At 37.3% G+C, this 11711-nt stretch overlaps 1 protein-coding gene across 1 annotated transcript; it reads left to right on the top strand.

Moving 5' to 3' along the window:
* Positions 1–3735: 3735 nt before the first annotated feature.
* LOC146958209 (uncharacterized) lies at positions 3736–5011 on the top strand. The gene is made up of 2 exons (XM_085751748.1): positions 3736–4849; positions 4941–5011. Exons 1-2 carry the CDS (start codon positions 3736–3738, stop codon positions 5009–5011), a joined length of 1185 nt encoding a protein of 394 aa, XP_085607874.1.
* The last annotated feature ends 6700 nt before the right edge of the window (positions 5012–11711 follow it).

Here is an 11711-nt window from a genome sequence, read left to right as displayed (position 1 = left end):
ACAAGAAAAAACACGAATCATAATTCATAATAGTATATTTTTAAATTTAAAGGGTTATGATGATAGAAATTATGCTTTATGGAGTTGAGCATATTATTCTATTTTTTTCTTCTTTATCTTTAAAAAAAAATGTAACAAATTAGATTAAGGTACCGTTTGGTCCGGATTTTTTTTTTCTACTTCTCTACATTTTTAAGAAGAAGGTAGGCCAAATATGTAACATCCCGTTTTCCCAACATAAAAATTTCACATATAAATCAGAGTCATTCAACATAAACGGAATGTCACACTTCTTTTCATAAAATCATAAATGGAATAAATAACAATTCATCCTTCATAAATTAGTCAACATAAATATTCAAAAACTTCACAGCGGATTTTAATTCAACAACATAATTAGTCTTGGCACGAAGGTCTCATCAAAACATCTCGTAATAATCCAAAAACTAAATCATAGTCATGTAAAATCATAAGCAGTACGTAAGGTGTCATACCCCAATTTTTGACCAAAGGTCCCACTGACACGTGTCCTCTGACCCGGAATATTCTCTGTCTTTTCAGTGAAAATTTTGGCAGAAATGTATTTTAAAATACCTCATTTTTTGGTTCCGAGTCGGACCCTCTTCTCTCAATTTTTATTTTTATTTTTATCTTTTAGTTTTTTAATTAATTTCCATCTTTTATTAATTTTAAATATAATTCTTAGTCTTTATTTTAATTTTAATTTTTATTCTTTTTTAGTTTAGTCACTTTTTTTTAGTTTTTCTTTCCTTTTTACACTATTATTATTTACTTAATCTTTTCTTTAATGGGTCCAAAATAAATTTGTCCATGTCCAAAAAAAGTTCTTCTCAAGCACACGCCTCAATCACAGGCAAAAGCATACAAAGTCAGATGTTTCTTTCCAAACTCAGTACAGAAACGCGTTTCCATCATCAACAGCAATTATCACCATTCAAGTCTCATTACAACATCACCAATTTGAGAAACATGGGAACCTTTTATAAGGAAAACACACGCACAGAACCAATACACACAACAACCTGCAAACACACATCTTACACGCACAAATCCATTGCCGTTAACACCCGCAAAAACAACTATTCACCATCGATCCATTCATCCAATCCAGAAACCTACAGAACTCATAAACCTGCAACATCTCAACCATTTCAAAACAGCCACAACCCATCTGAATCAAAACCCCTTAATCATCAATTCCAAACCGTCACATACCCACACAACCGTTACTGATCCAAACGCTTCCAATCATCAGAAGATCACACACAGACCCAGTCATCAATCAAAACAGATCCAATTCAAAAGGTAGTATTAGATTTAGGTTGTTCTTTTTATTTTTTGTTTGTTTCAATTATTTATTTTTTTTGAAAAGAAAGAAAAGAAGAAGAAGGAGATCGTAAAAAAAAAAAAAATCAAAAAAAGAAGAAAGAGAAGGAGGGATACGATAAAGAAAAAGAAAAGAAGGAAAGAGAGAAGGATGAAGGAAAAATGAAAGAAAGAAGGGCGGCTGTGGTTATAAATATGACCCAATGATCCAGTGCTTGAGGGTGCATGCCTTACCATGCACCCTCGCCTCCTTAACCCTTTGATTTCATTCCAACAGTTTGCAGCATTTGCCTCTTGATCTGATCAGGGCCGTTGATCAAATCAACGGCCCATTTTGAATCTCCAGTCTCTTTTATTTCCTTTTATTTTCTTTATGCATTTCTATTTTATCATGCATTTTTATTTTATTTTGCATCCTTATTTTATTGTTTATCATATCATCATGCATTTTTAAATCTTGCCATTTATTTTTATTGCATAGACATAGAATGTATCTAAGGCTAATGTACAATATAAATGAGAAGAAGGGTGTGTGCGTGTGTCTTTTATTTCTTTACCGCTTTTATATATCAAAAAATACAAAAAAATTAGATTAGGTTAGGAGATTTTGTGGTGATCCAATGTCACTACAAAATTCTCACGCTTTTATTTTATTGCTACGTTAGTTTATTTTTATTTTTTTAATTATTATTCAAAAACAACAAAAACATCCAAATAACCAAAAATACAAAAAATATTTTCATAATAAACCTTGATTTCTCAATCAAGTGAGCGTCTTTTTTTATTTTCTTTCTTAATCAAACTTTCAAATCAATTTTAATCACACTTTGAGTCTATTTTTCTTTCAATATAAAAAATACAAACCAATTCTCATTTGCCACTTGGCTTTTCATTTTAAAACCTTTTCAAAACTACTAAAAAACACAAAACAAATCAAACGTCAATTTCTACCCCGAACTACGAGGTTTTGATCCCTCACGGGTACGTAGGCAGAGGACACTCGTCCTTCCAAATCAATAAAATGTAGATAATTAGGTCTTCCTTTTTTTTAATCATTTCAAAATTCCATTTTTAAAAAAGCAAGCAAGTTTATAGCACAAAATGTTAAATAAAACTAAAAGGTTCTCGTAGAGTACTACGAATATTTAGGGTGCTAATACCTTCCCTAAATATAACCAACCCCCGGACCCCCCAATTTAAATAAATTTTTTCAAAGTCGTGAAATAAAAAGTGAGTCAAAAGCTAATCAAATAGCCTTAATCTCCGAAAAATGACGCGACAGAAATGGCGACTTCACTGGGGACCCCCTAAGAGGGTTGAGCCTAACTTGGTCTTATTTAATTTTTTGTGCTATTACTTGCTTAAAAAAATAAAAATAAAAGATGGAAATTCGTGTATATGTCTGTTCTTCCTTCTTCTTTCTCCTTTCTTAAACGTGAGTGGTGAGATAAGTCCTACACCCGGACTTGAGGGAACTTAAGATAGGATCGGGTATAGTCATAGTATCCATGCCAAGAGTACTCTTCGGTATTGGTACATGTGATAACCCACTCAATGGAGGGATCTTGGAGGTATACGTTTGTCGACGTGAGTACTCGCGTATGGCATGTTACTTTCAAGTGACCGTCGAAGTTGAGGACCTTTAGTCACCTTTAACCCATCTTGGCCTTTTAGGACGTAGTGCGGTGGCTAGTCGAGAGTACTCTCGTATTGGTCGTCACGCGATACTACACCCAAATGAGACTAACCGATGAATATTGTTGGAACGAGAGTACTCTCGTCGCCTAACAAATATTCGGACGTGGTTGAAAACTTTGGGAACCTTGATAGAACCCTTGTTACATGTGCAAATGGAAACCTTAGTCCTTACCAAATGGCGTTGTTATCCCTAAGCTCCAACATTGTATATCCTGAACCTCATCATGTTCTTTAGCATATTCATGCATACATGCATATCCTCATAAAAACTTTTTCGCATCAAAATATCGAAGGACTTAGATAAGTCGTCTTGTAAACATCAGAGGTATAGACCTTGTAAAGAGGAACACCAAGAAATACATTTTCAAAAGTCTTAACTAGACTTTAGCTTTGTGAGGGACTTTTTCCTTAACTTTGCTTTTACTTTTAAAAAGGAAACTGTTCGTAATATCTTCAATTATCAAATGAAACAATGTTCCTTATGATGTTTACAATTACTTTGACAGGTCCTTCGAAAAAATGTGTCTATTTTTGCATAAGCACCTTGCATCATTTTGCATTTCATAGTCTCAATTCCGAGTCTCACAAGTTTTCCTTCTCCATGAAAGGTCAACCCACCTCAAAAGTGTCATGGCATCCTCGTCCGAAACCAACTCGCATTTACAACACTCGAGCAATCATAAAGAGAAGATGGAGTTTCTCGAGCAAGAAAATCAATTGCTCCGTGAAGAAATGGCGGCCATGCAGACTAAAATGGACGAAATGACTGAATTGATGAAGACACTGACGGTTGCCCAAGCACCTCCACCTCCTCCTCCTCCTATCAGGACTCAAGCTGAAACTGTTCCTACTGGCCCTGAATGGATGTTTTGTGCCGATACTCCAGGGTACTCTGCTCCACAACGTTCCGTGCCCTGGTTCCCGCCTCTTACTGCCGGCGAAATACTCCGTCCCATTGCTTGTGAAGCTCAGATGCCTACCCATCAATATGTAGCTCATGTTCCTCCACCTTCCATGAGAGCTCCTCCAGTCGCTATGACCTATTCAGCACCTGTGATGCATACCATTCCACAAGAAGAAGAGCCCATCTACCATTCAGGGGATATGGAAGCCTATGATAAAGTGAATGACTTGCAGCAAAAATATGATGAAATTCAGCGAGATGTGAGAGCCCTCCACAGGAAGAAAGTATTTGGGAAGACTGCTTATGATCTTTGTTTGGTGCCAAATGTTCAAATACCCCACAAGTTCAAGGTACCAGACTTCGAGAAGTATAAGGGAAAATCCTGTCCTGAGGAACATCTAACAATGTATGTGAGAAGAATGTCTGCCTATTCCAAGGATGATTCAGTCCTTATCTATTTCTTCCATGAAAGTTTGGCTAGTCCTGCCTCAAAATGGTACATGAATCTAGATAAAACAAATATCCAAACTTTTCAAGATCTGTGTGATGCTTTTGTGGAGCAATACAGTTACAATGTGGATATGGCCCCAGATCGAAGTGATCTACAAGCTATGACTCAGGGAGACAAAGAAACGTTCAAAGAGTATGCCCAGCGGTGGAGGGATACTGCTGCCCAAGTCAGCCCGCGCATAGAAGAGAAGGAGATGACCAAGCTCTTTTTTAAAACTCTCAGTCAGTTCTATTACGTGAATATGGTCGGAAGTACCCCCAGGGACTTTGCTGAGATGGTTGCTACGGGTGTACGACTAGAAGAAGGAGTTCGAGAAGGACGATTGATCAATGAAAGTGTCCTCGCTGGCAGTTCAAAGGAGAAAGACCAGGGAGTGAATATGGTGAAAGGTCAGCAAGTCGATCCACATCGCCAGGCTCAAAAAAAAAAACGCCGCAGTATGACCCGATTCCTATAAAATATGCGGTTTTGCTTCCACAGTTGCTCGAAAGGAATCTAGTCCAGACCAAGGCGCCTCCTCCGGTACCAACAAGATTGCCAGCATGGTATAGACCTGACCTTTTCTGTACCTTCCATCAAGGGGCACCTGGCCATGATATTGAACATTGTAATGCAATGAAGAAGGCAGTTCAAAATTTGATCCGGACCAACCGCCTGACCTTCTAAGACCTAACGCATGGAGTGGTTAGCTGTAATTGGGTCGCTGTTGACGTTTCTTCCACTGTTCCTTGTTCAAATAATGTTTGTTTGTTGCTTTCCGCTTTTCAAAAATATCCTTTCGTCCTGCCCGAGACGAAAGTGAACTTGTGTAGGGCTTTTGCTTCATATATTTTCCATCATTCATAAAAAGGTCGTTTTGATCCCGACTTTCATTTTATCTTGTGCTTTTTCTGGAAAAATGGTAATACAAAAAACCAAAAAATATAATCATTCTCAAATATCTGCATAATCATAACTTACACTTGTCAAAATCAATAATCAAATCATGCATTAATAAACCCGTTGAACACATTAACCATGTACTCTCTTCCAACTTTGAGTTCCCTGTGTCCGAAGCTGAAGAAGGGAATGAAGAGACTCTCGACGAGATCTCATATACTGGGGCATCTTAGCCGTCGAAGCTGCAAACAAGATATCAAGAAGATTGTCCAGAAGATGGCATTCATTGACAAAGACTGGTTCGAGGTGCTACCATTCGCTCTGCTCAGATATCGTACTTCAGTACACATTTCAACAGGGGCAACCCCCCCTCCTTCCCTCATTATTCAACATGGAGGTCGTGCTTCCCGTGCAGGTCAAAGTCATGCCGATAGGAGTTCTGCCAAAGTCCAAGCTTGATCGAATATAAACGCATGACGACCTTGTACAAATATATCAAAAGAGGCTTGAAACAAGCTTCTAACAAAAAGGTTCGTCCCCGCGAATTTCAAGAAGGAGACTTCATGCCTAAAAAGGTAATACTTTTCAATCAGACTCCAGGGGCAAGTGGATGCTTAACTATGAAGGCCCATGTGCAATGACTTTGGTAACTACTGATGGTGACAAACACACACATCCTATGAATGCCGGTGCAGTCAAGAAATACTCTGTCAAAAATAGAAGCTCGATAAGTCGCAATCCAGAAAAGGCGGCTTAGGCAAAAATGAGCGTCTCGGTGGACTGAAAACCCGAGAGGGCGGTCCAGGCAAAAATTAGAGAAAAAAAAAATGATGATGATTATCCTGATAGATCGAAAACCCCAAAAGGGAGATCTATGCAAAAGTTAAGGATAAAAAGACAAAGTAACTGCATCAGTCAGCACAATCCACTTGGGGCATTCAGTTATCAAAAGACCTCCAATTCGAAGCATCTGCAGATCAAAGACTCGGAACAGGGGCATTCAAAGTTGTTAGGGAGTATAATGGTTATTGTGTTCAATGTACCTTCCTATATATTTACCATTTTCCAAATTTTTCAAAGATCTATGGGGCCACGCCATTGACAGGCCACCACTCAATTCATCAAATTTGAGCCTGTGCCCATTTATTTGGAACTCTCATTTATTCTATTTGCAAAATTTCTTCTATTTTTGATGGCAATACTTGAAGCAAAAATTTTCACAATACAAAACCTTTTTTACATCTTTTGAAAAGTGTGAACAACAAACACATCCTCTTTGAACTCGTGAGTAGTTGAAGCGTACATCCGCATCCGCCTCGAGAACGGTTACACTCCGAAAGAGAAACATAGCTAAGCACTATGGAGAGGACCTCTGCTTTGAGCAAGACGCAGTCATAATCCAGAAATTCAAAAAAGAAATACAAAAAAAATTAAAAGCTCGCTAAGTTGAAAACCTGAAAAGGCGACTTAAGCAATAGAGAGCGTCCCGGTGGACTGAAAACCCGAAAGGGCGGTCCAGGCAAAAATTAGGGGCACAAAAAAGGAATATATTCCCGTTGGACTGAAAACCCGAAAGGGCGGTCCAGGCAAAAGTTAGGGATTTTCAAAAAAAAAAAACATGACTGCTGAAGCATACCAGTGGAAGAACACTCTGCGTCGATTTACAAATGGCGACTTCTTCCAGACTCTTGGTCAACAATGGGCTTTATCCCCAGGAGCATCAGCTGCTACCTTGTGCCAAGTTTTACACCGCCAACGGCTCGATTTGTTCACAATAATATCATCTCCAAGGAAGTTTGCCGAGTGTTTGTACTGCGATGTCAGTCCGCCTCCCATCCTACTTATCTTGTCTCGTTTCATCGAGTCGCATGTCATATACAGTTTATACAGTCGTACGAGCTACATCCATACATTCATACATTCATACAATCATACATTCATACATTAATACTTTCATATATTCATACATTCATGCATACATGATATATACACAATATTAATTCATACATGGTTGCATCAGTCACCCAGTGTTTGGTCGTATCCTTTCGTTTCAGTCTTCAATTGTTTCAAGCTGCCAGTCCTAAACAACGGACCGCTTGAGTTTACCTTTTTGTCTTATTTCAAGCTGCTAGTCCTGAACAACGGACCGCTTGAGTTTATCTTGTTTTAAGCTGCCAGTCCTAAACAACGGACCGCTTGAGTCTACTTTTTTGCCTTGTTTCAAGCTGCCAGTCCTAAACAACGGACCGCTTGAGTTTACTTTTCATCTTATTTCAGGCTACCAGTCCTAAACAACGGACCGCTTGAGTTTACCTTTTTGTCTTGTTCCAAGCTACCAGTCCTAAACAACGGACCGCTTGAGTTTACTTTTCATCTTATTTCAGGCTGCCAGTCCTAAACAACGGACCGCTTGAGTTTACTTTTCATCTTATTTCAAGCTGCTAGTCCTAAACAACGGACCGCTTGAGTTTCTTTTTGTCATGTTCCAAGCTGCTAGTCCTAAACAACGGACCGCTTGAGTTTACTTTTCATCTTGCCCAAGCTGCTAGTCCTAAACAACGGACCGCTTGAGTTTACCTCTTCATCTTGTTCAGGCTGCCAGTCCTAAACAAATGACCGCTTGAGTTTCCTTTTTGTCTTGTTTCAAGCTGCCAGTCCTAAACAACGGACCGCTTGAGTTTACCTTTTTTCAAGCTGCCAGTCCTAAACAACGGACCGCTTGAGTTTCCTTTTTGTCTTGTTTCAAGCTGCCAGTCCTAAACAACGGACCGCTTGAGTCTACTTTTTGCCTTGTTTCAAGCTGCCAGTCCTAAACAACGGACCGCTTGAGTCTACCTTTTTATCTTGTTTCAAGCCGCCAGTCCAAAACAACGGACCGCTTGAGTTTACTTTTCGTCTTGTTTCAAACGGTCAGTTCCCACCAATGAACAGTTTGAAATCACATTTTATTTTCTCCAGTGTCATCCCCAGCTTAGCTGTTCAAGTGATGTCGCTAAAAAGGTTTTGTCTTCATTAAGCTATCGTTCCAAACCGATACGGTAGTAGACAATCTCTTCCCCAGTGAAACTACAATTCCCCAGCGGAGTCGGATCCCTTTCTTCAACGGATTTGGGTATCCTGTTTTTTGTTTCTACCCCCAGTCAAATCGTCTTTGCCGTCCTGCATTCATACTTGCATCACGAGCATTTCACAGCATCTTAGGTCAAAAATTGGTGTACTTTTGTATTTAAGTCTCTTCGTTCCGTCAAATCAAAGATTTCATCTTCAAGTCTCCGGACAAAGAAACTTAAATAGGGGCATCTGTCATACCCCAATTTTTGACCAAAGGTCCCACTGACACGTGTCCTCTGACCCGGAATATTCTCTGTCTTTTCAGTGAAAATTTTGGCAGAAATGTATTTTAAAATACCTCATTTTTTGGTTCCGAGTCGGACCCTCTTCTCTCAATTTTTATTTTTATTTTTATCTTTTAGTTTTTTAATTAATTTCCATCTTTTATTAATTTTAAATATAATTCTTAGTCTTTATTTTAATTTTAATTTTTATTCTTTTTTAGTTTAGTCACTTTTTTTTAGTTTTTCTTTCCTTTTTACACTATTATTATTTACTTAATCTTTTCTTTAATGGGTCCAAAATAAATTTGTCCATGTCCAAAAAAAGTTCTTCTCAAGCACACGCCTCAATCACAGGCAAAAGCATACAAAGTCAGATGTTTCTTTCCAAACTCAGTACAGAAACGCGTTTCCATCATCAACAGCAATTATCACCATTCAAGTCTCATTACAACATCACCAATTTGAGAAACATGGGAACCTTTTATAAGGAAAACACACGCACAGAACCAATACACACAACAACCTGCAAACACACATCTTACACGCACAAATCCATTGCCGTTAACACCCGCAAAAACAACTATTCACCATCGATCCATTCATCCAATCCAGAAACCTACAGAACTCATAAACCTGCAACATCTCAACCATTTCAAAACAGCCACAACCCATCTGAATCAAAACCCCTTAATCATCAATTCCAAACCGTCACATACCCACACAACCGTTACTGATCCAAACGCTTCCAATCATCAGAAGATCACACACAGACCCAGTCATCAATCAAAACAGATCCAATTCAAAAGGTAGTATTAGATTTAGGTTGTTCTTTTTATTTTTTGTTTGTTTCAATTATTTATTTTTTTTGAAAAGAAAGAAAAGAAGAAGAAGGAGATCGTAAAAAAAAAAAAAAATCAAAAAAAGAAGAAAGAGAAGGAGGGATACGATAAAGAAAAAGAAAAGAAGGAAAGAGAGAAGGATGAAGGAAAAATGAAAGAAAGAAGGGCGGCTGTGGTTATAAATATGACCCAATGATCCAGTGCTTGAGGGTGCATGCCTTACCATGCACCCTCGCCTCCTTAACCCTTTGATTTCATTCCAACAGTTTGCAGCATTTGCCTCTTGATCTGATCAGGGCCGTTGATCAAATCAACGGCCCATTTTGAATCTCCAGTCTCTTTTATTTCCTTTTATTTTCTTTATGCATTTCTATTTTATCATGCATTTTTATTTTATTTTGCATCCTTATTTTATTGTTTATCATATCATCATGCATTTTTAAATCTTGCCATTTATTTTTATTGCATAGACATAGAATGTATCTAAGGCTAATGTACAATATAAATGAGAAGAAGGGTGTGTGCGTGTGTCTTTTATTTCTTTACCGCTTTTATATATCAAAAAATACAAAAAAATTAGATTAGGTTAGGAGATTTTGTGGTGATCCAATGTCACTACAAAATTCTCACGCTTTTATTTTATTGCTACGTTAGTTTATTTTTATTTTTTTAATTATTATTCAAAAACAACAAAAACATCCAAATAACCAAAAATACAAAAAATATTTTCATAATAAACCTTGATTTCTCAATCAAGTGAGCGTCTTTTTTTATTTTCTTTCTTAATCAAACTTTCAAATCAATTTTAATCACACTTTGAGTCTATTTTTCTTTCAATATAAAAAATACAAACCAATTCTCATTTGCCACTTGGCTTTTCATTTTAAAACCTTTTCAAAACTACTAAAAAACACAAAACAAATCAAACGTCAATTTCTACCCCGAACTACGAGGTTTTGATCCCTCACGGGTACGTAGGCAGAGGACACTCGTCCTTCCAAATCAATAAAATGTAGATAATTAGGTCTTCCTTTTTTTTAATCATTTCAAAATTCCATTTTTAAAAAAGCAAGCAAGTTTATAGCACAAAATGTTAAATAAAACTAAAAGGTTCTCGTAGAGTACTACGAATATTTAGGGTGCTAATACCTTCCCTAAATATAACCAACCCCCGGACCCCCCAATTTAAATAAATTTTTTCAAAGTCGTGAAATAAAAAGTGAGTCAAAAGCTAATCAAATAGCCTTAATCTCCGAAAAATGACGCGACATAAGGAATAGAAAATAGCCACAAAAGTTCTCATCCCGTTACGTATCAGAGCACCTAAAGACACAGTGAGAGATAGCCACTCACGACAGCAATCAACAGCTACTTATTCTCGATCACCTGCAAGTTACTCATACGAAGAGCAACATTTCCAAGCAGAAGGGGTGAGATTCACAAACAATAATGTTAAGTATATAATTCAACAATTATATTTAACAACATAAACATCATCAACATATCATATCAATGGTCATGTAGCATCGTTATCATCATCATAATCAACTTCATAAATCAACTTAACAACTTGACTCGACAATGCAACTTAACTCGACTATGCAACTTTATCATTTTACTCATGCATATGGTACCATTCTAGGGCATAATCCCTCGTCGCTTTTTGAGCATAAATATACTTCTAGGGCATGAGCCATCGTCGCTATTGAGCAAAAGCTCCTAGGGCATGAGCCCTCGTCTTTAATGATGATGCATGGACTCAACAACAATACTTTGACGACCAACAACTTCAACGACATCGACAAACAACTTACAACTTAAACGACATTGACAAACTACTTACAACTTTGAAGACATTGAAGACAACTGTGGTAACGACAACGGCAACGACTTCACATCATAATTTCATATTCATCAATCATAAACAACGTCATATAACATCGTATGCAAACATCAACAATTCATCATGCAACTTTGTAAAAACATAATAAATTATACATAACATATTTCCATGTCAAACCAAGGATACTAGAAAGATATCACAATTATCAACAACTTTCATGTTTATACCAAAGACCAATTTAAAACAGAGACGTGTGAAAAAGACGCAAAAACATGAAACAGAGAATGTTGTCACCGTACAATTTCGCTAAGACCTCCTCGGAGTATTTTCATCATAACTCAAAAACTAAAAATCA

Source organism: Medicago sativa, chromosome 1 (genome assembly GCF_051527215.1).
Source record: "Medicago sativa cultivar Bolivia chromosome 1, Bolivia_mono, whole genome shotgun sequence".
Taxonomy (NCBI): Eukaryota; Viridiplantae; Streptophyta; class Magnoliopsida; order Fabales; family Fabaceae; genus Medicago; species Medicago sativa.
Note: the sequence above shows the minus strand (reverse complement) of the source record. Positions and strands in the feature narration are given on the sequence as shown.

Excerpts from the sequence above, each read along its gene's own strand:
- LOC146958209 (XM_085751748.1), top strand. The coding sequence starts at position 3,736 with ATGGAGTTTCTCGAGCAAGAAAATCAATTGCTCCGTGAAGAAATGGCG. Across the intron at positions 4,850-4,940 it reads GGGAGTGAATATGGTGAAAG|TTGCTCGAAAGGAATCTAGT; the intron begins GTCAGCAAGTCG and ends TTGCTTCCACAG.